The sequence below is a fragment of the Chelonia mydas genome, chromosome 4 (genome assembly GCF_015237465.2).
Source record: "Chelonia mydas isolate rCheMyd1 chromosome 4, rCheMyd1.pri.v2, whole genome shotgun sequence".
NCBI classification, from domain to species: Eukaryota; Metazoa; Chordata; order Testudines; family Cheloniidae; genus Chelonia; species Chelonia mydas.
Genome location: NC_057852.1, coordinates 40,949,517 through 40,977,230, shown reverse-complemented (window position 1 = coordinate 40,977,230; position 27,714 = coordinate 40,949,517). Strand labels below are relative to the sequence as shown.

Sequence of the window (27,714 nt, the reverse complement as noted above, 5' to 3'; positions counted from 1 at the left end):
AGGGAAATTAATCACAAGCGGGTTAATATTTTTAATTTTAAAACATTTTGTATTCATTTACTTGCAGATACTTCCTCAGAGAAAGAAGTCCATCACTGAAAGCATACGACCTAGAGAAGTGCAGATGAATTACACATGCTCCCATACTGTGAAAGACTGGGAGCTAGCCTGATGTTTCCTTGTAACTTTATTGTTCATTGTTTTTTGCCTATAACTCCTTATGTCTCCAGTGCATGTTATTTGTACCTGGTGAAATCCCCGTGGGGATGAGGGTGGGAGTGATGATGGAGACACAGATAGATCCTTCACAGATGTGATCTTCAAGAACTGGTTAAATTATCTGGGGAAACACCACTCCCTTCTCTTCCTTTTGTGGAAGATGCTGCACATACTGGCTACAGGGATCTATAGAAACATCTTATGATACAACATTTAACTACTGCTGTGGATTAAGAGGATGCTGCATCCGATTTGAATATAAAATGTTTAAGCACATTAATATTGTGATCTTGTGTAAGAATCACAATCCATTTTATTTAATTTCTGAAAATTATTTGTTGTGCCATTTTGAATTCTGCACTCATTTCGCTGCATATATATATTTATTGGAATGATAGCTCTTCAGAGAAGCGGCTGTCTGCTACTCTGTGTTTATACAGTGCCTAGTAGGAAGGAGCCGCATTTTTAGTGCACTTCTGTAATAAACATGATTATTATTAATAATAGGTTGATGCAAATGGCAACCCTACTTTTTAACATCATTTGCATAATAACTAATTGTGTCATATGTTGTTCAGTTTTCCATGGTAGACACTGAACCTGCTCCCATTTAAGTTATGGCCAATTCTTCCATTTATTTCTATAGCAGAAAGCTTGGGCCTAAAGCCTGCAAAGGATATGATCATAATTCTGTGTTTGTGCATATATTTGTGTAAATGGAATATTAATGGAAATATTCCACTGATTTATACTGATCGTGAAAACAAGTTTCTACTTATAGAGGATTTTAGTAATTAATAATGCTAAACATAATTGTCCGACCTTTAATTTGAGAACACAATTACATTTTAGATAGAATAGTTCTATTTAAACCATGAAACTTTATAGGAAATCAGCATGACAGATGTTTGGCAAATACTGCATGATGTAATCTGCTCACAGTATTACTGCTCTTTCCCTTCATATATTTAGTCGGACAGTTCTTGTAGGGATTCTGCCACAGTCTGTTGGGGCTCTGCTTTACATAGGGGTAAGTCTTGTGCCTTAAACATTAGGTCACATGAAAAGTCTAATGGATGTTCTTGCTAAATCAGTAGACATTTCTTAGTGTGAGTCTAATTTCACACCACACTTTCCTAAATTGTACCAAGGCAGAGTTTTCAAGTGGACCTACCAGCCCTCATAGCCATATGCAGGATAATTCCCACATTAATAACAATCCATTTTTATTCCCATTAATGTACAAAGACTTTTGCATTAAAATGATAACCTTCCCGGATTAAATGTTTTCAGCATTTGAATTCAGACCCAATGGAAAACAATCCCTGGGAAAGGATTTCTCTGCAATTAAATTAATTCCTCCAACCGCTTCGTTTTTTGCATTCAAGGAGACGAATCCCGCCCTTCTTGGTCACGCAGACCAAGAGGGACATGACCAAAATCCTAAATTAACCATTCTCTGGAGAATAACTATTTTTTCATGATTTTTTAGAAACCTGTGGCATAAAAGCCCAAGTGTCCATTGAAGCTGCTATCTCTGCATGGGTATGAAGCTGGCTTACAGACACTGTAGCAGCAGATAATTTAACTAGCAGACAACTCCTGATTAATGATTTGGCTAATAAGGGTGAGATCATGGAAAATGCTAATGCAGTGCCTTAGGAAAATCCAATTATAATGTAACCTAATTCAATTCAGACTCTCAGCAGGTGACCAGTGTTGTGGGAAGAATACCCAACGCTCAGCTGTAGTGAATGTTCAAAACAGACAAGCTTCTGTATATCTGGTGTTACAGCCAACAAACCCCCATTTGATTCACTTCAGCCCTTCTGCTCAACTAACTATGAAGGTTGCGCCTTCTGTTTGTGAAGCTTAACTCATTATATAGTTTGAGGAACCATTATCTGGCCTAAGCAGAGATGACTCAACATGAGTCATTCATGCTAAGAAAACAGAGTTTGCATTGCTAACTTTTTTTTTTTCTTGGTATGGACACAGTGTTTTTAATGGTGAGTTGGCTAGAGCCTGATTCTGTAAATATTTACTTGCACAAATCTCAGTGACGCTAATTGTGAGGCTTTGCTTCTAATATGGTGGGAGTGGAAGGAAGAGGTCTGTTTACGTTTTATGTGATGCTACATTCCCCAAATCCAGGCACTGTCTTCTCTCTGAATTAGTGTTGTCACATTAGAACAGCACACACCAAAGAACTGGTTTATCTGTTTGACAGACAACTGGGGAGGGGTGGGGAAATCAATTAGATTAAACTTACTGTGATTCATTTCTACGGAATTGTTATCTCCAGTTCCAGTGCTTTGTCCAATCTGAATAATGGAGCTTCTTTCACATTCTTTGGAAGATTATTCCACCTTTTATAAGATCTCCTGTTACTCCCCTATCTTCAGTCAATATTTTTCTTTCCCAAATATCATCCCATTTCTCTTTTTTAACCTTCCCATTTAGCTTTCTCCAATTTATTTGTATTGCAGCAGTGGATAAGGGGGACCAAATATGCAATCAAGGATGTGGCATACTTTCGTGGCAGGCTGGCTTTTTCATAAAGGTGTCTGTTGGAAGCTGTTTAAAGTTTGGGAGTGTTAAAATAAATTCTAGAGAACGGAGATTAATGGGCAGCATAAATCAAGCAGTCAGTGTTGACATATGACCATGATAAAGAATTGCTGAGTCATTTTTTAAAATACTGAAAATGGAACTTTATTAGAATAAGGAAAAGAGCTCCTTGGGGGATTGGGGCCTTAGACTGTAACCTCTTTGCAGAAGAGAATTGGGTGGTATTCTCCATTGTGTAAAGTGTTATGTTGCTATGTAAATGGTCATTAATTATAGCAAGAATGCTTTCAAGCAGCTCAGCAACGAAGACCTTATTTTCTGTGAAAACAGTAATTTATTATACCCAATTAATTAAAAAAGTGTTTAAACATGAGTTGTAGAGGTGAAATAGACTATTCTATTTGATGGCCCATGTTGTACGCCAGCCATGAGTCTGGGGTCCTCTTGATGATAAAATGCCTTGAGGTTCTAGGAGCATGAAAGGCCATGTAAAAGCCTTAGTCTAGTCTAAGCATTAGCAAGAGTTTGGCATCACATGACTACAATTTATGATAAGCTAAAGCTCAGCCTCCCTAGCTCCAGTTTGTTTGTCTTGTCTTACCTTGATAAACTGCAAGTTACATTGGCAACCCCACCCCTCGCATCACCTTTGCACTGCGTTTACAATATACCTTTACTTTGGTTGAAATAATCCCCAAAATTCAAAAATACCTGTGAGATTTATTTAAACCTGATCTTAGTATTTTAACTTTACATAAGAGATTTTTTTTTCTTCCCTTGCTGTAAATGGTAGACAGTGTCTCTGATTTTGTAGATGCAAGTTGAAAGGTGTATAAGCACCATGGGAAAGTAATGTATTTTCTTGATTAATAAAACACACTCCCACCATAAACCTGGGTGCTGGTTAATTCTGTATTTTCACTTACAGCAGCCACTTACTCTGTTTCTTCTCCACCTGCCCCATAAATAGAGAACACCCAGGTGCTTCCTGTTTTGAGGATTGCTTCTGGGAGAGCAATGGGCCTATGCTAGTTACAGATCATGCAATAAGCTCGTGGGGAAAGTTGTGTCTATGGAGACGGAGAGGTCAGACAAATGAAGGCAAACAAGTCAGGTATGTGGTGAAGCACATTTATTAAAGCAATCTGTCAATCACTATGTGACACAAGACCTATGGGCTTGAAAATGTGGATCAGAACTGTGTTGGCCCAATAAAAGGCAAGAGAACAGATTAACTATCCAGCTTTTCCAGGACTGAAATGACTGATGGCATTTCCCACTGCTGATGGAAATGCACTTGGGCAGGGAGAAGGGTGATGTCATGGAGTGGAAAGCAGGCTTCAGGGTAACCTGATAAAAGGAGAGGTGACATCTCCGGGGGAAGAATAAATCTGCTTTTTGGCACCTCTCTCCCCAGTCCATGATGTCACTCAGTTACTGGTATGGGTTAGCTGGGCTAGGAAAGGAGATGTCAGGGAAATGTATTGGGGGTGGGGTGGGGGGGGAGAAGTTTCTGTTCCAGCCTACAGGCGGTGTTCCTTCTGCGCAAACGATGGGCCTGATTATCTGCTCACAGGGGTGTAAACCGAGTTAATCCATTCAAGTCAACAGCATTACACTGCTGTAACTGGTAACAGCACAATGCTTCTGCTGAGAGCTGTTGCCGGTGCCCACCCCGCTCCCACTTACCCCCACTAACTGTGGCAGGGGCTTAAAGCCAGAGTGTAGCCCTAAGAATAGGCAAACTGGCATGGATTTCATAAACACCAACCTGACCGTTTCCCTAAGACTAGAACTTGCCCTGAAATGAATGCTTTTGGAGTCTAGAAAAAGTTCAGGTAACATCTTACAAAAGTATTCATATTTGCTGGTTCTCATCCAGCCTGGAAGCTGCAACCCAGACCAGAAACTGGAGGTACTAGAAATATTGCTAGAAAGCATGTCCTAATATTCAGATAAAGCTCAGATGAGTTTCTGAACTTTTAGGTGGTATCCAAACTTAACCTGAGATTTACCTAGGGGGTTTATTGATCAGGTGCTGGCTGGGTCACAAATACCAACACTACTTCTTTGCTGACCCATCTAAAACTGAAGGTACGTACTTGGGTTGCTAGTCTACACACACACACAGTCTGCTTGAGCTGGAAATTACATCTCCAGCTCCAGTGTAGATATACCCTGAATCTGCAGATCAAAATAATGGGCCAAATTTATCCCCGGTGTAACTCCACTGAGGACATGGTCACACTGACTAGGATGCTACGGGGATGCACATGGTATATGAATCTATATGGAAGAGCATAGAACAGACATTCAAATAGAGATGTTAATTCCACAGAAGTCAGTTGATTTATACCAGGAATGAATGTGGTCCAAGTGTGCAAGAGATGTGACTTGCCCAACCATATTCTCTCCAGTGCTTAATGTCAACAATTTCAATAGCAGCATTGTTAAATATTTCCCTATGGATAATTTCAGCAGACACAGCCGGGTATTTTGGGACCATGGGTGAGGCTGAGTATTAGTGCTGTGTATCTATTTTAGCCTGATAGAGAATTGATTTAGGACATGTCTTTGACCCGAAAAAAAAAAAAAGTCTCCAGTATAGGAATATCCCTGTTAACCAGGGTTTTGTATTAACATATACCTGTCGAGCCATAAAAAATATATTGCCAGAAAAGTGCCAGTTAATCTGAATGTGCTATTAATTTAATAGTGCTCCCATGGAGAGGCTTTGATAGGGCTACTACTGACAAACTTTCCATAAATTCCCACTGTTCCACAGATGCTTATGACAGTGTCCAGTTTTCTCACTCCTTTCTCCAAAGTCTTTTACTTTGTAGTCACAGCAAACCATGCCTTTACATTTTATGAGCCAGTCGAGAGTTGTGAGAAGTAGAATTCCCATGTGCAGGGGGCTTGGAATGCTATTACTGTGCTGACAGAAATCTTTCTCCTCCCCACCCCCCACCCCCCAAAATAACTGAACCCTGATTAATAAAAGTTTTCTCTTTAGCGAGTGCAAACTTTGAAGCCCTAAAGCACTTGCAACCCATTTGTAGTCAAGTGTTACCATTAAAGCATAGATAAAAGACACATAGGAAAAGCAACCAAAAAACTTTCTGTGGTGGAGGGGGTCAAGGGTGCTGGTAGGAAGTGAACTTCCTTACAGCTTTCAAGTTTAGTGTGAACCAAATCCATGTTATGAAAATCTAATTAGCTCAGCAGCTCTAGTTAGTTTCTCCCCATCATTGTGGGTCTGGGTATTTTTAATAGCCTGCCTAACTTTTGAACATGCTGGGTCTTTCCATCATCATTTTAAAAGAAATGACAAATATATAATGTACATTGATTCATACAAATTAGATGATACGGCAATGCTATGCGTTGTATTTATAATACTGAGGACCTTCAGGACCACTAAATAAATGCTATTCATTCTGGCTAACCTTTGTTTAGAATATTTGACCAAGTCTATACATTTCTATTGAAGGGATATTCATTTCTATTAAATTCCATAGGCTGTTTAAAATAATTTATCACTTATTCTCTTAAATTCTGTGGTCTTTTAGAATACATTCTATAGACACCTATTGAAGTTCTATATCGTTCTCTTGGTTTTGTCACTATTAAATTCTACCTGACTTCTCTGTAGTCATATGCAAAAAATACATGCACATAGCTCAAGTACTCAGATAGCACTGTGCGTGTATGCAAGTTGTGGGTTGCATACACATGTGAGCGAAATCCCCATTTGTGCACACACTGGATACTTGCATGTCTAAATTATGTCCATTCAAGTGTATATATACCCTTACGAAGATTTGAGCCTTACAGACAAACACAAAGTATAACACATGCTCTTTTCCCAATGTATGTGTTGTATTTCCTTAACACACAACTTTTCATGGTCCTTAATTTGAGTAGACGCAACTGTCCTGGAGTGCACCATGGAATAAGACTAACACATAGGAATGTGTTGGTAAGAGGTTTACTGGCCCCCGTCACAGCACGTGGTTACTAAAAGTTTTAACTGTCATATGTCAAGGGTCAGTGTCCACTGCCTCCAGGGGCTAGTGTAATACAGAAAGTGAATAAGATTTGTTTAACGACATTGAACTCCAGCTTCATCAGGCCTCACCCAAAGCAGTGCCAGTCCAAAAACTCCCCCCCCTCAGAATATTTTCTTTTCTAGGCTAATAGTGTCTCCATAGCCAGAACTTCAAAGTACTGGCCATGAGCTTTTCTTTTTCAGCTGCTGTTTGCTTTACAATAGTTATACATCAGTGAAGGGGAAGGACTCAGCCACAAACTGGTGTCCACATTAGGGTACATCAGTCTCACTTCCATGACTGATTAGCCCCAGGAGGCCTACTGCAAGCATAATGCTAACAGACCCCAGTCATTGGCAGGCAGTATGGAACCAGGGACCTCTGGAGCTTAGTGCATGAGCTAAAAGCCAACTGGCTGTTAGCAGACTCATTTTATATATCTCTCTCAATGATCTCGGTGCCACTAGATGGAAGAGAACACCACACCCAGAAGGTGTGTGGGTTACATACTTCCCCTAGCTGAGGAAGCACGTCCGGAGCTTCAGAGTCTTCCCAGTTGAAACCCCGGAGGAGTCCCCACTTGTAACACCGCTGACAACCACCCTCGTCGGTGAGCGGGATTGAACCGGGGACCTCAGGAGCTTAGTGCATGAGTCTCTACTGCATGAGCTAAAAGCCAACTGCCTGTTACCTAAGGCTGTAGAGCAGATTCATTTAATTTTCTCTCTTTAAGTGGTCCCGGTGCCACCAGGTAGGACAGAACACCACACCCAGACGGTATGTGGGTTACACAAGCTTTGTCTGATGACTTCTTTCCAGCACCCTTTTGCTGCTCAGATCCAAAGTTATAGAACGTCTCCTATGGATAACAGGAGATTCTTATATTCTATGTTTATTTGACCCTGCCTTGTCTCAGGTTTGATCTTGTAGACCAGAAGAGTTCCTTATGTTTCCACTATCAGAAGGCCTTGTCTCATCTCATCGGGTCCCAAAGGATTTCCAGGGCTCATAATGTTTCTGTTCAAGAAATAGGGTTGCCAGGTATCCAGTTTTCAACCGAACACCTGGTCGAAAAGGGACCCTCCCCAGCCCGGTGAAAATGAAGGAATGAGGGAGGGAGGGTGGGGAGGGATTGGGGGTAGTGTGAGCGGGACCTCAGAGAAGGTTTGGGGCAAGGGTGTTCGGTTTTGTTCAGTCAGAAAGTTGGCAACCCTATCAAGAAGCTTTGTGGACTTCTTAGTTTTTGACTTGCATTTCCTTTTCTCTGTACTGCACTGGTATTGCCTGGTATTCATTCAATGGCTTTACACTAATAGCATAATTCTTCACAGATCTGCAGAAGTAGCCACTAAATCATAGAAAGGTCTTGAGGTCTATGTAATGTTGTGGGCATGGCCATATAAGTGTGTGCCTCTATTTTATCAGGATCTGTACCTTCACCTTTTTAAGACACAATATGACCCATCTATTTGACTGATCTCTGGCAGAACTGGCATTTATCAATTAATAGCTTCAGTCTATAGGCTTCTAACCAGACTAATGCTTTTAGAAATCTTTCTTCAACTTTCTCCAGAGTTCTTCCAAACACAATCAGGATATCCAAATAAAATGATACTTGTAGCAAATTCCGGTCTTCCACAACTTTCTTTGTGAACGGTTAAACATGGCAGGAAAGAAGTAAACTTCAGATCCTACCTTTGCTGGGAAGAAAGCTCTCATTCTTGTATTACATTGATTCAGTTAGTGTCAGAATCAGAGCCAGCCCCTACCACCCAACTTGATTTACAATAGAACCTCAGAGTTACAAACCTCAGGAATGGGGATTGTTCGTAACTATGAACAAAACATTATGGTTGTTCCAAAAGTTTATGACTGAAAGTTGACTTAATGCAGTTTTGAAACTTTACTATGCAGAAGAAAAATGCTGTTTTTACCATGTTAATTTAAATGAAACAAGCATGGAAAGTTTCCTTACCTTGTCAAATATTTTTTTAAACTTTCCCTTTATTTTTTAGTACTTTACATTTGACACAGTACTGTACTGTATTTTTATTTTATTTGTCTCTGCTGTTGCCTGATTGTATATTTGCAGTTCCAAATGAGGTGTGTGGTTGACCAGTTAGCTCATAATTCTGAGCTTCTGCTGTACCTGGAAATGTTAGAGCCACTCTCAGTTTTCCATTATTTTTACTTTAAAGGATACTTGTTGCAGGCAGAAGGTGAGAAGCTCTCAAAGCTCCTTGAAAATGTAACCAGTGCAAACCTTTAGCTGAGGATGAAAGCTGGTTGCTGATTTTTGAGATATAAAGACCTTGTTTTAATTCACGATCCCTCTTACAGCCTGTGATGCGGTGCGCACCCCACACTTGCCCTGACAGGGTTAAGGCAGGCCAAAGGGGCCAATTAGCCTATTAGGCAGCAAGCTGGGGGGAATTAAGACTGCAAGAGAAGACTTAATTAGAAGAAAGTCATCTGGGCAGGAACATTTGGGACCTATATAAGCCAGGAAGCTGGTAACAGATGGAAGTGCTGGGAAAGGCTGTATTCGCTCCCTAGAAAGAGGGAGGAGTGTTTGGGAGGCTGCGGAAATGTGCAGGCTGCAGTTGCTCCCTGGGAGGAGGGAGCAGTGAAGCTGGCAGACCCAGAGAAGGAAAGGAGAGCAGGTAGGTTAGGAAAGGGTTCGGAGAAATACAGCAAGGTACAGGGTGGAACAGACCTTGACTGCTGACTAGAAGATCCCTGAGCTGGAACCTGAAGTAGAGGGCAGGCAGGCCTGGGTTCCCCAACCACCCGTGGGGCAGTGCATAGGCAGGCTGAGTCACAAAGAGGCCGCAGCAGCTCCTGGAGCAAGAGAGGGGCTGAAGACAAAGAGACCGAGGTGGAGGGATGGCTTTCAGCCATGGGGACAGGTGTTATCCTGGTGAGCTATTCTCCAGAATGCCCAGGAGGAGGTGCCATAACTGTGGTGAGTACAGCACTCCATCATACAGCCCCGCAGGGCTGCCCCTTGGGGACTGTTGAATCTATGGACGTGAGTCCCTTGATTTGGGTGAAGAACCTCACTCCTGTGAGGAGCAGTGCTGCCCAGGCTGCCATCAGTGAGACTAAGGTCACTAAAAGCCTGTTACAAGAAGGGCAGCTCAACAACATGAGGGTTGGTGTGGTCTCCTGAACAGAGCACGAGCCGAAAAACAAAAGGATGCCTGCATTTTCATCCCTCCCAGCTTTGACATGTACTCTATCTACAGTCTTGTTCATGGAGTTTAATCTTTCCTACACTATAAAATGGGTACTATAATAATAATGCTTCCTCACTGCCTAGTTTTAGCAATGTATGTTTGCATACAGCTGTATAAGTGGTCATAGTCCCCACAAGGCACGCACACACCTGCAGTGGCCTCCCAGACTCGGCTTATTTGGATAGTTCTCCCTTGCAAAAATTCTTAAAAGACAGGCATATTTGTGTGGACCCTAGCCCTAGCTGCCTGGACTCCAATTCTCCTGCATTAGGCAATTTGGGGCTTATGAAAATTCTTGCATGCATATTTTTATATTAACATAGATTAAGTGTTGGGGTGTCCCAAAGAATCTTGATAACCATCTTCAAAATCCTCAGGCCTAGTGGTGCTTACAATGGACGAATGTTGGTTATGTTTTCTGGGTGTGAAAATCGGGAGGCAAACTGATCAGGTATGAAAAATTGCTTCACTGGCCTGTCTAAAAATGCTTACAGTGACTCTACATAGAGTAACCTGTCTTTAAGTAGATGACTCCAGTTTTCCAGGCTTTTAGTTTAAGGATGCTCTTTCCATCCCATATATCTGGTTTACCTGATTTTCAGTGCTTCTGCAATCGGTATTATAAAAATGAGGGGAAGGATTTAATAAGTTTATCCTATCTGTTCCTTGCTGGTCTTTAGGACTTTGATTGTGAGCGTGTCTACACAGATTTCCTAATATCTTTAGGAATATCCATGGGTTCTCCATAAGACCATGCACAGACACGTCTTCAGTTCCTTCTCCAGTTCTCTTTGCAACTGACCATTTTCTAGAAATCCTCACTTGTTAGGATTTCCAAATAAATCTGTTTTGAATATCCTCCGGTGTGCTGCCGCGCTTTGCCCAGGGAAGTGTAAATAGAATTTTTCTCTGTTGTCTTTTGTTCTTTATGAAACATTAATATGGGAAAAACCCATTAATAATGTTTACTAACTATACATTAACATGCAACGCTTAGCTATATGCATCTTGTTGCTCTGGATGATTTCTGGTGGCTCCCATAACATAGAACACAGTGAACTCCACTAGAGGGCTCAGGAAACTCTTTGAAGGGCTACTGCTCTATTCCTATACACTACACTCTTTTTAACCAAGAAAAGATTGCTGGTGTGGTGGGTATCCACAGAGTCAAACTTTTCCAGTTGTTACATGATTGTTTGTTCTTTGGATTTGCACATGTACTCAGATACACTGTATTGGGCAAAAATAGGGTAAAAAATATTACAAGATCAAATATTAGTTATTGATTCCCTGGCCAATTAAATCAGTGAAGTGTTTTTTTCAATGTAGAATTCATTTGTAATCTTCTGCATTGGCTTTTAACTTCCATTCATTTAAGACAGGAAGCACAGATCCTTGAAGTAGCTTTTGTAAGTAGACTCAGTAAAATATCCGTAATAGTAACTAAACACTGACTCAATGTCCCATCACAGAATTCACAACTATAAGAACAGTCTTAAGAACAAATTTGGAAATTCTCTCTGGAATATCTGAGTTGCCTGTTTGTCCCATTAGGTGATTCTTAGTTATACAAAGAGGCCAAATTTCTAGGCGCTAGAGTAGGCAACTGGGAATGGTTTCCACTCCTGATTCTGTCATTGACTTGTGTTACCTGAAGCAAGTCACTTAATCTCTCTGTGCCTCATTTTCCGCATCAGTAAAATGATGTAAAGTGTATTTAATATTTGCAAAATGCTTTAAGATCATTGCATAAGTTATTTTCATGTTGCATAAAGAGGGAGACTTTCTCACCGAAGCCTATTTGTGACTTTGTCTTGTGAGACCTAAATGTTTAGGTGGTGGGATAATATCTATATCTATTATACACAGACAGCACAATCTCTGAAAAGAATACTTTAGTGTATGAAAATATAGTGAACAATTAAAATACGACTTAAAAATTGAAGATAGAGAGCTGTTTGTTAGAATTGTTCTCATCACAAAATCCTGCTCCCAACAAATCAGATAGTAAAATAATCATCAACTGCATTGTGGCCCTTAGAAAAAAAGTGCTACTCTGTGCTATTTTGACCTTTTTATGATAACCCACTAGATGGAGCTGTTGTTTTGATGGATAAAGCTCTTCCGAAGAGCTTGCTGGAAAAGCTGATAAAATAGGATGTAGAACAGATCTGCACTGAATTTTTCATGTCACAGAGCTAAGCTGAATGGCAGTTCTGACTTTTAGAGATGCTTGCCTTTAATGGAAAACGCCATTGGTGTTAAACTTTCATAATTGAAAAAGAAATGCTTTTTTGCAGCCATCCTTATTTGTCTGCTTCAACCCTCTTTGATTTTTTTTAATCTCTAGTTTGGGGCTGCTGAAAAGTTTCTGTGTTCATTCTTTCTCAAACCTTCCCTTTCCCCTCCACCTCCGTTTCATGGGTTTAATGACAACAGTTTAAAACAACTTAAAACACCTCAGTTATAAAACATGTCTAAAATCAGTGCACTGAGAAGCTTGCTTAATGGGTTAGAGAGAAAAATATACCGTTGGGAAGGGGGAGAAGGAACCAACCCTAAGCTTACCGTGCTTAACAAAAAAGCTATTCAAACCTTTAAGTGTGGAAAAGAAAACAAGGATTAAGTGTGATTGTCTATTAAGCATGTTTGTCAACTTTTTCTAAAAGAATAATATTATTGCGTATTCAGAAACCACAGATATATTCGCACACCACTGCCACCGTGTACCTCCGCATATGCTATGCGGGTACCCGTGGCAGCTCACAGAACTGTCTCAAACCTTTTCAGGAGCACATTTGTTCTCCAGATAACCAAACAACTAACTTAATACATTACTGAACAGTGTGAACAGTTTGCCTGCGAAGGCGTTATGCTTATCTTCAACATGGGTGGCGCAGGCAACAATGAGATTTTCCCCCCCAGAGTATAATGTGTAGTGACCTGTCCTAAGAATACTTCACCCTCTTCAGATAAGAGGGAATAAGTGTGCAACAGTTATACAACATTCTAATAGGATAGTCCAGAAATACTGGCTAAATTCTGTTCTATTACCCTTATGTAACCCTTCGAACATCAGTGGAGTTGCTCTAAGTACCTGAGAGCAGAATTTGGCCCATTAGTTCTTAGGTTCATTTTAGGCTTAGAGTTTAAGCAAGCAAACAATGTTTAATCTTTCTGTTTAACTATCTGATTCCATGGCAACAAATTTCCCTGGGACCTTGAACAGACCCAGTGCCATTCAGATTGGGATTGCAGCACGGGGAGTGTTTTATGGGAGAATTATTTGGTACCTATAAGTAGCTTCTGCCTCATTTGAAGCTATCTAGAATGAGTTTGCTAAAACTGAAAGCTGTTAGACACAAATTCCAAAGTTCAAAAGTATCTTTCTGCAGCCCAAACTTCCAAAAGAGGCTTTCCAGAATCTGGAAACATCCAGAGCAGGCTTTGCATGAATCACCCAGGTTCTCTCAACAGTTCCAAGACACTCTTATAAACTATACAGCAGCACTCCTTAGTTTATAACATTTGTCTCTGCTTAGTTTTCCTTTTTTAAATGTTGGATGTCAGAAAGGAACTAATATGCAATGTTTCAAAAGGAAAAATTGTAAATCCCTGTTTTTATAGGGACAGTCCCGATATTTGGAGCTTTTTCTTATATAGGCACCTATTACCCTCCACCCCTGTCCCGATTGGTCACCCTATCCCTATTCTATGGGGAAAGTGTGATGCAAACCAACACCTCAGAGAGAAATGAAAAGTTTCAACCGTATGGTGAACTCTGTACAAAGCACCATGGTTTCCAAGGTACTTAGGGCCAGATTTTTAAAGGTATTTAGGTACCTAGTGGGATTTTCAAAAGCACCTAGGCACTCAAACTCATTGATTTCTTTGAGTGCTAGGCAACTAGATGCTTTTGAGAATAGGATCTAAATATCTTTAAAAAACAGGCCCTTGCTGATCATCTACTATATTTGTGTGTCAAGTATCAGGGGGTAGCATGTTAGTCTATGCACAAAAACAACAAGGAGTCCGGTGGCACTTTAAAGACTAACAGATTTATTTGGGCATAAGCTTTTGTGGGTAAAAAACCCACTTCTTCAGATGCATCAAATCAGATACATTTGTGTGTAATGCTTTTCATTCTTATGTTTACTTCAGTTTGTCGAGATGTTAGTCAGATGCTGCTCATAACCACCAGAAGAAGTATGTTCGTTTGGCTCTGTATTTGTACCTCTGAATTCAATCTTAAAGCAATAGCCTCTCTCTTCAACAATGCCTTCGCTGTAATTTGCTAACTGGTGTGTCGTACCTTTCTGTCCTTTTCTGCATAAATGAATGTCTAGCACACATGAAATGTTGCAATTAGTTGTTACACCCACTGGGAGCGCTTGGGTGAGAAAAAAGAAGTAGGACATCTAAGTTAATATAGATGGATACACTCTTTGATCTAAGTGCTTTCTAGCTGCTAGTTATTATTTTATAGAAGCCACATGCTCTATCATGCCTCATTTAGTTGTGTTTTGTAGTTGCTAAAGTCAATAATGCAGAATTTGAATTAAAACAAATAAGGCTGAAGCCCAGGGGTCATTTTCTTTTATTTTCAGTCACTAGGATAACACCTAGTCATGATACCAGCTTGTCGTCTTCTATTGCTCCATGTCAATTAGGGAGAATCAAATATAATTTGAACTCTTCCAGACAAAGAAAATAACGTATCTTATTTTCCAGGATCCAGCCAATACTACTTTCCTTTAAGTTCTTTTTTTTTTTTTTTTTTTTTTTTTTTGGTGTTCCCCATAAAATAAGCTGTTCCTATTCTGCGTGTTCAGATTTTCTCAAACATTGTTGCTCATGAATTAAATAATCCTGCCATGTGAGCTTGATCAGTGTAGTTTCAGTGTTCTCTTATATAGTGCTATATACAGTTATGGTGATATTATATACAAATGTTAATCCTCCGAATAATTCTGAATTTCATTAACAGGTACCAGATTGATATTTCTTGGCCTTGAGAGTGTCACAAATGCCTTTGCGGTGTCATAGGTTCTGTACAACAGCTATTCCTTCTGAGTCATAAAATATAAAATAAAACCAAATCCCCAGTAGTTTAAGACTATTCTGATTTTATGTTTGTTTTTTACCTATACATGTTAAGTTAAAACCATATATAGAGAGGGAGGGAAATGTTTAAGGGGGCCTTAGGCTGGGCCTCAGAACTGTAGATGTCATTTTAACATTTAGGATTTTTCATATGCAAAAAGTCAGACTTGTGTGTGCAAGATGCATTTGCATGTCAGGTAACAAGTTTTGTGTACGAGTTCATAACTTGGGTTTTGGGTACACAAAAATTAGACAAAACAACTTAGGATACAATTTTAGAGGCCACGTCTGGCCCTTAGTGTCAAGAAATCAACTCGTTGGCCACTGCAAGAAAACATGATCCAAAAACTTCAAATAATAACCTGCATAAACAGCTTCTGACAAAGGGCTTAAGAAGAAAATTAACGAAGGAGAAAGTGCACTAGGAATCTTGGCCTGGAGTAGCTCTATGGGGAAACCTAGTTCCATCAAAACTAAAGAACAAGCGCTCAGGATCAAAGTGGCCTACACCTATTATTTAGAGCACTGAATTCTCACACCTTCTCACCGTTAACAAATTCACATGTTTTAACTAGAGCAATACACATTCTTACATCAAATTTTAATGGGGCCATCGTGTACTTGAAATCTTTTAAATGATTCATAGACAATTTATTATCCAGAAAACCGTTTAATCTTTTTTAAATAGCTTGATATAATGCAGTTCTTCCCCCCCTCCTTCCCCCCCTCCCCCACCGAGTGTAATTAAGATTGAGAAACTGTGCTTGGAACATGCGGGAGCCCTGTTTCTCATTACCTTGCACATGCAGATTTTGGATTTTACAGTGAAGCCACTCATCTTTGATCTGGTTTTATACTATTATTCAGATTTGGCAAGCTAAAACAAATACCCACACTTTTTTCACAATAGATGTTTTTCAGCTGAGATGTGGCAGCCCTCTGTTAACTAGTCTGATTCAATAAACCATATTTTAGTGTTTATATTAATCCGTTCATAATACAGTAGGATTTTTGGGTGAAAACACTGTAGATATAAAACTAGCTGTATTAAGAGACTTTAAAAGGTGTCCCAAATAAATAAAACATTTTGTGTGTGAGATATATAGTCCACATTTTATTAACAGATTGGATAATGAGTCCAAAATCAGCCCCAGATAAAGAATCAAAAACAGCCCTCGTGTAAAGTGGTATAACTCCATTGATTTAAATGTTAATATGCCAGTTTAAACCACAGCTGGATGTGGCTTATTGGGTGTGTCTTAAATTTACATAAATCACTGTTTACTGCTGAATCTTCTCATTTCATCCTGACCTTCACTCACACCAATGCATTTAAGTAATGCAGTATAAATATTCTGTTAAATCACAAGCTGTGCTCAAACTGCTGCATATGCTTTTGATTTGTTTTCTTGCTCTTGTGAGAGAAAATAAAATGTCTCTCATTAAAATCTATAAGAAACCATAATTGAAATGACAGTAGATCCAAAACAACATCTATAGAATTATTATAGTCCTGCCATTGATTGTAGTGGTTGCTGTGAAGCATTATGATCTGAGTGGAAGGGTGAGACACACTGCTTTATGCTTTTTGAGGATTTGAGTTGTCAAAGTGACAGTGCAACTAATGCAAAGATCCAAATAACTCAACAAATTTACAAATCTGATTAAAACTTATTCAGTGTATACAGAGGCCATCATTTCATCCATCTCTGAAATGCAACCACCTGTCAGGTGCATGCAAATCATCATACTTCAAGCCACACCTGCTTCAAGCCACACAACAGTTGAGAAAAGAAAGCTGATGTCTTGTGCAATTGAAACTACAGGACAGCCTTAAGTAAGCCAAATATAATTACCAAAGTAGAATGTATTTAGGACACTACCATTAACACTTCCACTCTAGTGAAAAGTGCCATCACAAGGTCTTTCAGCTTATGACTCATGTGAAAGACCCCAGTAGCCAGAAGGATGGTCCCACTAAGACATATTGAGGCACTAGTTCTCTGCTGAGTTAGAAAAGTGACAACTAGAGAATCTCAAACTCCACTTCCTAGATTTCTATGGAGGCCTCCACTTGGACCTGCTTTGCTCATGTGATTGGGTGATCACAGCCTGAGGTGGTATGGCTGCAAACCTTGATGGTCCATGAAGCATTCCCAAAGCACCTCATAATGGACTGACAGGTACAGTTAAAATTCCTCTAATTGCCCATCATGCTCAGAATTTGTTAGTCTGCCAGCCCAATGGTTACTTGGGGAATCCTTAATTTGCTCAATATTGGCACACCAGGCTAACTGCTTCTGTTTTGTCAACATATATTTAGAAAATTTTAATCTATGGGTAATTGACATAATAGACCTTCAGTAGCTACTTAACTTTCATTTAGATGCTAAGCGACATATTTTTTGGGGAAAAGTATTGTCGTCTGTACTGTTATGCGTGCACTGCAAGCATGGGTGTTAAATTTCTTTTGGAAAATGCCTTTAAGGTAAATTAGCACTGAGAAAACAATTTGCAATGAACTATTTAATGGATGAATTCAGCCTCTTTTTCTGCTTTTGGAATTGTCAAATGCTGATTTACATTTTCTCAAAGGTATTCAATAGATGTATTTTCGAACTCTTACTCCCCTTCTTTCGATGATTAATACATTTTTATGATGGCAGCATCTAAGAACTCTAGTAAAGTATCATGACCTAACTTAATAATAATAACAATAAAAAGCCAGGTTTCAGAGTAGCAGCCGTGTTAGTCTGTATTCGCAAAAAGAAAAGGAGTACTAGTGGCACCTTAGAGACTAACCAATTTATTTGAGCATAAGCTTTCGTGAGCTACAGCTCACTTCATTGGATGCATAAAAAAGCCAGCTCCTGTTTCAGAGAGCTTGCAGTCTACTCCATGGACTTACTGCAAATATTCAAGATTTGAGATGTTTGTTTGCAGTTGGTCAGATAAGTCACATAGTATTTATTTTTCTGTTCCCTGGTTGAATGAATGCTCAACAGCTTCTAATGGCAGTAAATGTACATGTGAATGCCTCATTTGATTTCCATGAATACTTGCATGTACAACTTTGACACTTCTACTGGCAAAAATACTCACAAAAACTTGATTGCTTTAAAATTCATAGTGAATACAAACAGGGAAGAAGAAACCTGGCCAAAGTAAATTAATTTAAAAGTTCAAAAAATATTCACAGAAAATGTTTTGCATTTACTCAGCTCTACTGCACATACATAAATAACTGCCTTTCAAACCTGCATTGCATTGCATACCATTAGATGCCATACTCTGACTTCAATCTTGCAAAGACTGTACCTGGTGAGTCTTTGCAAGATCCAGGTGAATAACTGCCATGGTCACAGGTGCTTTAAAAGTCCCTAAAATCAACAGATGTTTGAAAATCTTTGTCCAATAGAAATATTCCTTATTGTGGATTTTAAAAAAAAATCAAAAGTGGGTATTCTTAATGGTAGATGTCAAAACCCAAAATGTGTCTTTAGACTACAATTCTATATTTCTGCTTTCTTGTAAATTTAGGAAGCATAAACCTTTTTTTTTTTTTTAAAGTATAATTGTTCTTTTGGCTGAGAAACTTCATGCCATCCTTTCAAACCCAGCAAATCTAAATAGCATTGTACATGTCTAAAAATTGGAAACCTTGTTCTTTCCAGGAAATCATATCCCTTGTGTGTTATCTTGCTTCCACTGAAATCACAAATAGTCATACACTCAAAGAACAATAGCACTAAAAATTGTCCTCAGGTTAAAAATAGTCTGCTTGTTTGTGCATAAACATAATCTCATTAATTGTGGTGGTTGTCCCCCCCTCCGGTCCCCGTCCCCCCCCAGCAATATTTTACTACTATTGACCTCGGAGAGGCAAAATCATAGCCAGCTTGAGCATTTTGGGTAGGCTCTAAAAATACGTTGCTGCTATCTTCCCAAATGTAACTGCTGCCCCTACTCTGATCACAGCTCACTCCCATATGCTCAGGGCTGGCCTGACGGTCTATGAGAGGGTGAGTCAGATCATTCTTTATACACACTCCAAATTTACTGACTCATTTTACATAAAAAGTAAGTGTGCACACACACGTCCATAAGTGAGAGAGTGTTAGGTCACCTGAATCCCTGAGGCAGAAGTAAAGTCTGTCTGATTGAGCTGAGATTCTGGCAGAAAATACCATTATTTGAAAAGAGTTTTTTATTTTTTTTATTTTTCAAGAGTAATTGTCAAAATAAGAGGGGGGTCTTAGAGTCCCTGCAGGGCTGTGTATGAAGTCTGGTGACTTTTTTAACTTTTCTACAGTCACAAATTAATTATGAATGCCTATTGCCACCCATCATGTGAATCAGATAAATATTATCCCAGTTTTTAAAATAGGGAAACTAAGGGAGAAAAGGTCAATGATTTGACCAAAGCTCTCAGATGGGCTTTTTTCTTAATTCCGTGTTTTGTATTTTTGAGTTAGCCCTTACTCGTAGAATTCTTGCAGTAGAAGAATTGTCACCTTCAGGTAGCCAGGTGAATAGAAGCTTGCAGCATTCCTAGTGTCATTAGCAATTATCTGGTAGAATTGGCCCCCGGAGCATTGAATTTTCTGTTTTTATTTAAATATATATTCCCAGGGAGGTGAGCTGGTGTAAATAATTTACACTCTGATGTGCTCCTAGATTTATATTCCAATCCTCCCCGCAAAAATCCATGGCTTATGTACTCCAACAGCCAAAATGTGGGAGGGCATAGGAACGAGATTGAATAAACTGATTTTTAGGAAAAATCAGTAGCAGATTTTTATTACTAGTGACTAGTTTAAATGTTTGCAGCAGTTCATGTGTTCAAGAATAAATTACCAAGAAAAAGCAATATGGATTCTCTTTCACATTACTGCCTCCTCTAAATAATAGTGCGCCATGTCCTTCCTTTCACAAACCCCAAAGCTGTCTCTAGTTGTGACATCCATGTGAAAAATTCCATTTATCATGAACCCTTGACTACTTCACCTGTTCTTTTCTAACTCATCCATCTCTTCTGGGATGTTTCCTAACATTCCAACAACCTGAGAAGCTTCAAACCGATCTCACTTTGTAAAAAAAAAAAAAAAAAAAAAACTAGAGCAATGTTTCCTCTTTTACCCCAATTTGCAATTTACTCCCCAAGCAACACTGGCCTGAGTTTCAGGATGAATAATGGTCCTTTTCAAGTCTAACATCTTGATATATAACAGGGATAGAAATGAGTTATATATAAGGCCCTACTTTTAAAGCATGGGATGACTGTCAAAAAATTGTGGCTGAATTGTGGACAAGCCATGGAAAATTGCAGAAAAATAATTATGGACCTTATTGTTTGCAGTAATAAATTCCATTATTATTTTTCTGAGATTTTTTCTACTGTTGGCCACCCGGGGCTGAAAGTAGAGGCTCCCACTGTCAAAATGGAGATGGAAGCCTAATAAATCTGCAATATTGCAAGTTAAGTAGGGGCTTAGTTATATACCATTGGAGAGTAGAGATTCATATTTCTAAAAGAGCTCTTGGGTTTTTTCCTCTGGCATATGCAGAACCCATGACAGTGTCATGTGGTATAATTTTTTTTTGGCACTCATTTGGGATAACCTGCATACCATTCATTGTTTTGCCACTCTTGAGTAATGTTGCCATCCCAAGCTTTCATATCGATCTAGATCAATACAGCTCTTCAAGAGATGGGCCTGAGCCAAACCCCCAAACTGATCAACCCAGAATATTGGGAAGGGGATAAAAGAACTCAGATCAGAACCAAGGTCAACTTCACTGCTGGCCTCCATTGTCTTTAGTAGACTGAAGCAAAAGCATGTCTCCAAACGCCCACAAACTTTGATAGAGTTGAATCCGCTCCTCTTTTTCACAAATGAGGGCCTCCTTCAATCATTATTTATACAGTGCTATAAATGAAACATGCCTCCATCAATGACTTACAGTGTGACCTTGGGCAAATCACTTAACCTCTCTGTGCCTCAGTTCCCCATCTGTACAGTGGGGATCCTATTAATCACAACAGCTCATCATAATCTTTTACCAGCCTGGGAGAGGTGCAGCAAGGACACATTTAACTATATATTAGTGAGACAGTGGGCTGCTCTATGGACAGGGAGCCTGGTCCTGCAAAGCTCTACTCCTACGAGCAGGCCTGTTGAAGCCAGTGGAACTATTCTTGCCCGTGGGCATTGAACCTAGGAGCAGTGGCCTGGAGGCTCAGCTCCGAGCTCAAATAGGTTCCCTGCCCTGCTCCTGTTGTTCTGCATGCCAAGTGCGCGGCTCTCGCCGGAAAAGCGCGCACTCCCTAGACGAGTGAGGGCGACCGGGCTCCTCGCAGAGAAACGCGGGGGTGGGGCGGTGGTCTCTAGCCCCGGGCTCTCCAGCGGGGGGAAGCCCTGGCAGAGCCCCCACCCTTGTTCTCCAGACGGGTGGGCTGCGTTCCCTTCGGGCCGGGGCGGTGATAGGCTTTGCCTAGCGTTGGCGGAGCTCGGTGTCCCCGCGCTGTGTGTGTGGCAGGGAAGGGAGGGGGGAGGGGAGCGGGCTGGCTGGCTGGGGGAGCGGCTCTGCGCTGCACCAGCGACACTCGGTGCGAACACACTCCTCACCCAGCAGCCGGGGCGCCGCGCCGCGCCGAGAGCCTCACCCAGCGCTTCGCCCACCGCATCTGCCGGCCGGCGGCCGAAGGACCCCGCTCGCCCAGCCTCCGCTGCCTCTGCCCGCGCCGCAGCATCCTCAGCCCCGCGCCGCCGCCCGGCGCTGCCCCTCTCCGCCTCCGGCTGATGCTGCTCCAGCCGGGGGCTCGCCAGGAGTTGCAAAGACCCGAAAAAACACCTGGTCGCCGGCTGGGGCGATCCCGCCCGGGCCACTTGCGCACTTCTGCAAACTTTGTCCGCCCGCCTGCCCCCGCTGCTCTCTCCTGGGGGCCGCGCTTCCCTGCCCGGCTCGCTGAAAGGCAGAGCGGGGACTCGCCTTCTCTTGCGGCCGGGATCCTGGCTGTGCTCGGGGGGAGGGAGGCCCGCAAGCAAGAGGGACGTTCCCCGAGTGCTGGAACCGGCACCTGCGAGCCCGGGGCTTTTGCACATCTCCCCGGGAGGAGCGAGACTTTTAAAGGTAAGCAAAGCGGAGCGACGTGGAGTTCCTCTTGTGTGTGTGTCCCGGGGGGAGCTGAGACCAGACCCGGGGAGAGGGGGCTCATCGGGGGCGTGAGAGAGGAGGGTCCCGCGTGGAGTGGGGTGCGGGTCGTGCAGCGCAGGGCTATGAAGAGAGGGGGACCAGGCACTGGGCGCCAGGAGCATTAGGAGAGGTCCGATGCGTTTTAGGCGGTCGCCCATCTCTCCCCAGCACTGCCTCCGGGTCCGTGCGCAGGGCTGACGACTCTGGGGAGCGGGATGAGCTCTTGGGCACCAGTGCAATGGGGAGCGGGGCCCCGACTCCTGGGAATCCCGGGGCTGAGCAGCAGCGCCCCGACAGTTGGTGTTGCCTGAGAGTTACCTGGGTTTGGGGGTAGGAGAACGGGGCGATTGGGTACCAGGAGCGTTCCCGCTTCGTCAGGCGCCGGTGCTGATTTACTCCAGATTTGGAATGAGCTTTGGAAAACAGGTTGGTGGATGGGAGCTGGTTGTTTAACCTTGTGTGCGCCCCCCTCCCCCTTCCAGCTGCGGGACGCTTCACATAACACACCAACCCAGCCCACGGGGATCCAGTGGCAGAAAACCTTTGCTTTATGCATAGATTGAAGCAAAGCCCCCTTTAATGAGCAAAACCTTGTGTCTGTCTGCCCTGAACCTGCGTCTGATCTTTTGCGTCTTCACCCACCGTGGCTTCTTCCCTGCAGGGGCGGAGGGGTGAGAATTAGTCCAGCCACAGTTCAAACCCCTTTGACTATTCAGGGTGCCTGCTGCCATTCTGGAAACTCTTTGTAAGGTGCTGTTGTGTTGTGGGTACTTCTTACTAAGGGAGAGCGATGATACGGGTGATGAGATGCAGACAGCTCAGCTGAAGGGATCAACACAAGTTCAACCACTGGAGGCCTCTATATACCAGCTGCAGATACTTGTCTAAACGGGATGCCATCCGCTCCCCCACGGGATTGGTTTCCCCCCCCCCCCCCCCCCATCCTCGATCCAATCCCGTCCTGTCCTTCTCTTTCTTCCCATCCTATGCAGGGTCAAATTCCTGGGGCCGCAGGTGGGGCTGTGAACCAAGCGGTCACACAACTTCGGTTGTGGAAGGCTGCCTCGTGAGAGTAAAGTCACCAGGAGCGTGCGGCTCTGATCAGATTTCCTCTTTTCTGTGACGTTCCGTGGTCTTGTTTTGTGTCTTCTCCTACTTTCTCTAAACTCCCAGTGGCTCGCCCTGCATTTCTCTGCCCGCATCCCAACACCTCCACTTGAGAAAAAAACGTTTGGCTCCCTATATTCTCTTTCTCTCCCCTAAAGTGGAGCAGTTGTTGAGGACTTGCTGGGGTTGCCCTTTTTGTTATGATTATTATCCCGAAGAATAGGATGGATGGAAAGGTGAGAAGAAAATAGGCAGGGATATAGGCCAGGGAAGGTCATGCTTTTAAATGTAATTTAATGCCCCCCCCCCCTTCTGTCAAGCTCTGATCAAACAGTGCTAAAAGCTCTCTGTTTGGGGGAGTCCTGTGGGTATGACACTTTCCCGCAGCTCACCGCATGCTGCTCAGAATACATCTCCGAAAAACTGCATCTTAACGCTGAAGTTGGAGTGATTACTTGAAATGCTGGGCTAAGGTTTTCAGTGGGATCTAAATGTCCTTATTTTTCTCCTTCCTTTGGTGTTTTTTTTCCTTTTCTTTTCTTTTTAACCCTAAAAGGGACAACTAAATTATTTACATTTCCATTTTCAATGTCAGTGTGTTTTAGGGATTATTGTGAAATTCTTCCAATACATTTTTATTTTGAGAGGATGAGAGAAGATGGTTTAGATAAAGTTATATTCACTCCTTCTGGGAAACACTCCTATTCAAGGGAAAGAAAGCTGGCTGCTGACACCCCCCTCCCCCAACTCTTAACTATGAATCCTTACCAAACACTCTATAAACAAACATTGTTTTCAGACAGCCTGTGTTGGTTTTAGTTTTGTCTGCACTTTTTTAAATAGAGTGAACGGGGTACATCAACTAAGCAAGCAAGTCAGGCAATCACACTATTTGAATTAGTAACTATAATTCAAAAATAAGGTGGTAGCAAGATGAATTTGCTACGAATTATGTGTAGTTTAGGTTACACATTTATTTCAAAAGAACAGAGACAAAGACTATAAGTATCTTTTAATCACTTGCAGATACAGCTGTTATCTCTTTAAAATAGTATTTAATTGAAGGGTGACCCTACTCTAAAAAAGTCAGTTCCACAAGTTTATTTGTTCTGGACCATTTTAACATTCAAGTGGTAAAGCATCGTGCTTTTCCCAAAAGCTGGTTCGCTTATTGTTATTGATAAATGTAATATCCTTGCCAGTGGCATAAAGACAGAATGCTGCATTAGAAATAGCCACAGCGGGTCACTCTAGGGCAGTGATTCTTAACCTTTACTGCAGCCTGCACCCCTTTGGTTCTCAAAATATGTTCTTGCACCCCTTATCAAAAATCGTTGAAGTAGGTCAGTTCTTTAAACCTAGATATATTTTTTGTTTGTATATTACAGTAATCATTAAAAAATGTATAATGTTAATAAATACCTAGGTTTGATGAAACAAAGTAGTTGTACTTACATGCCTGTGCTTAATTTGTTTTTTCAATGATTTACCTTCTAAAAAAAATCTGGCATGTCTCACAGCCCCAGAAAGGGCATCTTGCACCCCCAGGGGGTGCGTTCACCCAAGGTTAAGAACCACTGATCTAGGGATAAGGTAGTTTCTCTGGTGCAGTTTTCAGTGCCTTCTTCCCCAACCAAAGAGTGGGGAAGAGTGTCTTCTTCCCCATACTCACAGAATTATATCATTATAATTGCTTTTTTATTGATGTCTTTTAGTGTGCTGGACAAAACCTAGAAGAAGACAGGGGCCCTAATAGGGAATATATTCTGTTTGTTTTCAGTCAATATCAGACAAGGTTTTATGACTCAAATGAAGAATCCGTTCTCAATCCTGGGGTCTATGCCAGGGCCCTTATACTGCAGTGGTTACTCCAATTTTGCACAAGTGTAATTCTGCTGATTTTTAAATCTGCTGAAATTTAAATCAATAGTTATATCTGTGTAACACTGGTGTCCTATCACAGTGAATCAGATACAAGATATCCAATAGTAGGTTAATATTGAGCTATTGTATATGATAGCAGTCGCTGACAGGTAATGCTGATTTAGTCATAGTCTACCTTGCATAAAATAGCACTTAGATCTGTGGTGATGAGTGCTATCAGCATGTGGAATTAGAGATTTCCAGATCCACTTTAAGCCCCATGTTCCCATTTTATCCATCCCAATTGCTACGCCTTACCTATTTTAAGAATGGCAAGTTTCAATCGATTCTTGCCAGGAATAACTGATCCTCCCCACGCCTTTCTCATACTTAGTCAGGAGATATGTACATGCAGAAGTAGATCTGCTGAGGTCAAGCTCACAGTACCACTGAAAAAGCCCTTTTTATGTATTTGGAACAATGTCAAGAATTTGTTAATGTTTGAGGGTGGAGGGATTTTTGACTGATTTTTGCCTCCTCTTTCTCCTACAGTTTTGACCTTGTTCTTAAACAGATCTTGACACTACAGAATATATGCGCAATCTTGCTTTTACATTTTATGCTATTTAAAGGGGAACTGTAACAACTTTTCTTAGACCTACATTCTGATATGTCAAAAGATGACTTGAATAAACTCTAAAATGTGCCAGAAATGTTGTTTGTTGTTTGTTTGGGGGGGGGGGGGTTTAGTGTCATCTTTAGGCATGTCATATTTCCAAGAAGGGAACTAAATGGTAGAGCTCACAGCAAAATAAAAATTGTTTCTCTAATTTTAGGGTGGGGAATTCAGCTTTTTGTCACATGCATGTAAATGAAATGAAAGATATGCCACACATCTGTGTATAGACTGCTACATGCTATCTAAACTGTATCAGTCTTATACCAAATTAGCAGTGACATTTCAGGGCATACGTGACATGTCAGAGCCAACAGCATGTGTATGACATGTTTTTCATTTCATGGAAATATACCTCATGCTACATAATGCTGCAACCACCTTTCTTTCTTTTGGAAGCTTAGCACAATGATTATAAGTACTATTTAATTGAGAACAGAAAAGTTACGCAGTCCAGGGTTGAACAGCATCTATGTTGTGGAGCAGTTACTCATGCGAGTAGTTCTGTTGAAATTCGTAGGGCTGCTCACCAATATCAGGAAGAGTTCCATAATCTATTTAGTTTTGGCTGACTGCTTTGGAAAACATTATCTGAGAAAATACAGTATGGAACAACATTTAGATTTCCACAACAACATTTAGGTTGCAAACAGCCAAGCAAGCTGTTTAAAATCATGTAATGCCTGCAACTATCCACCATATATTCGATGTTCGGCTGACGATTGAAGATCCCAGGATAAGACTGTGGGACCATCTGCCCTATTTCCAGTGTCTTACAAGGTGCTTCCGATTCTCATATCGGCTCCATTGGAGGTTCAGGATTAGACAGAGTCAGATCTCCGAGTATTAATTTACTGAAGGGTCTAATCCTGCAAGGTGCTGAGCAGCAACTCCCATTTAGGGCAGTAGGAGTAGAGGATGCCTAAAGTCTTTCAGGTTCAAGCTCCAAAATTATAAAGGCAGAGTAGTGTGTTTAAGCTCAATTTGTCTCCCACTATGTCCTTAGTCTTTTTTGTTTTGTTTAGTTTGAATTAAATTTATTACACTCAGAGCTATGCTTTTTCTTCTGTACTTTGTTTTTAAAGGACCTTAATAATAGTTTACTAAATGAAATCCCAGTTCATTTCTGCAAGTGGTTACATTTCAAGATGGCATCATACAGATCTGTAAGAGACCACCTTTTATGCCTCTCATGTCAATTTAAAAGATTGCTAGAAAAACAATCCAAAAATCTGACCAGATTTGGATAAAGGAGAGCCAGTAATGTGTTTCACTGTATGTGGTACTTTTTATGCAATGAAGCGACAGATTTAACCACAGAACATCTGGGTACTGGCTTCTGTTACAGTAAAGATTTTTAGGGGAATAACAAGCCTTGTTTGACTTTGCATTCATTTTGAAGTCATTAAACTTTACATTAATAATAAAAGCATAAAACCATTACATCACTGTTTTCAAGGGCCAATGTCAGTCTTCCCTCAATATCTTATTTTTCAGAATCTGCGTTTGTTTTGCTATGCATGTATTTATCTTTTCACTCATTCTCCAAATTTCTTTTCAGGAGGTAATTTATGCCAGTGGATACAGTATAGATTTAGTGTTTCCACACATTTTTGCTAACTTGGCACCTTTTCTCCATTATGGGTCATCTAATGGAAAAAGCACATTTAACATTGTTCAATACATA

The 27,714-nt window shown here is 41.1% G+C and overlaps 2 protein-coding genes across 4 annotated transcripts in view; both read left to right on the top strand.

The window, feature by feature from the left end:
- TNIP3 (TNFAIP3 interacting protein 3) overlaps window positions 1-3,682 on the top strand; it is a 109,464-nt gene extending 105,782 nt beyond the window's left edge. The window contains exon 14 of the mRNA XM_043545299.1: window positions 68-3,682. Within this exon, the coding sequence (XP_043401234.1) occupies window positions 68-99 (32 nt within the window). The 3' untranslated portion in view covers window positions 100-3,682. The remainder of the gene's footprint in view (window positions 1-67) is intronic.
- Window positions 3,683-9,369: 5,687 nt separating this feature from the next.
- Window positions 9,370-27,714, top strand: part of NDNF (neuron derived neurotrophic factor) — a 43,994-nt gene continuing 25,649 nt past the window's right edge. Inside the window, exon 1 of one of the 3 annotated variants that reach the window (XM_043545645.1) lies at window positions 9,370-9,807. The gene's annotated coding sequence lies outside the window, so the exon portion shown is untranslated. Of the gene's footprint in view, window positions 9,808-21,294; window positions 22,319-22,556; window positions 22,808-27,714 lie in introns of those variants that run through there. The other 2 variants (XM_007056817.4, XM_043545644.1) reach the window with 2 other exon arrangements.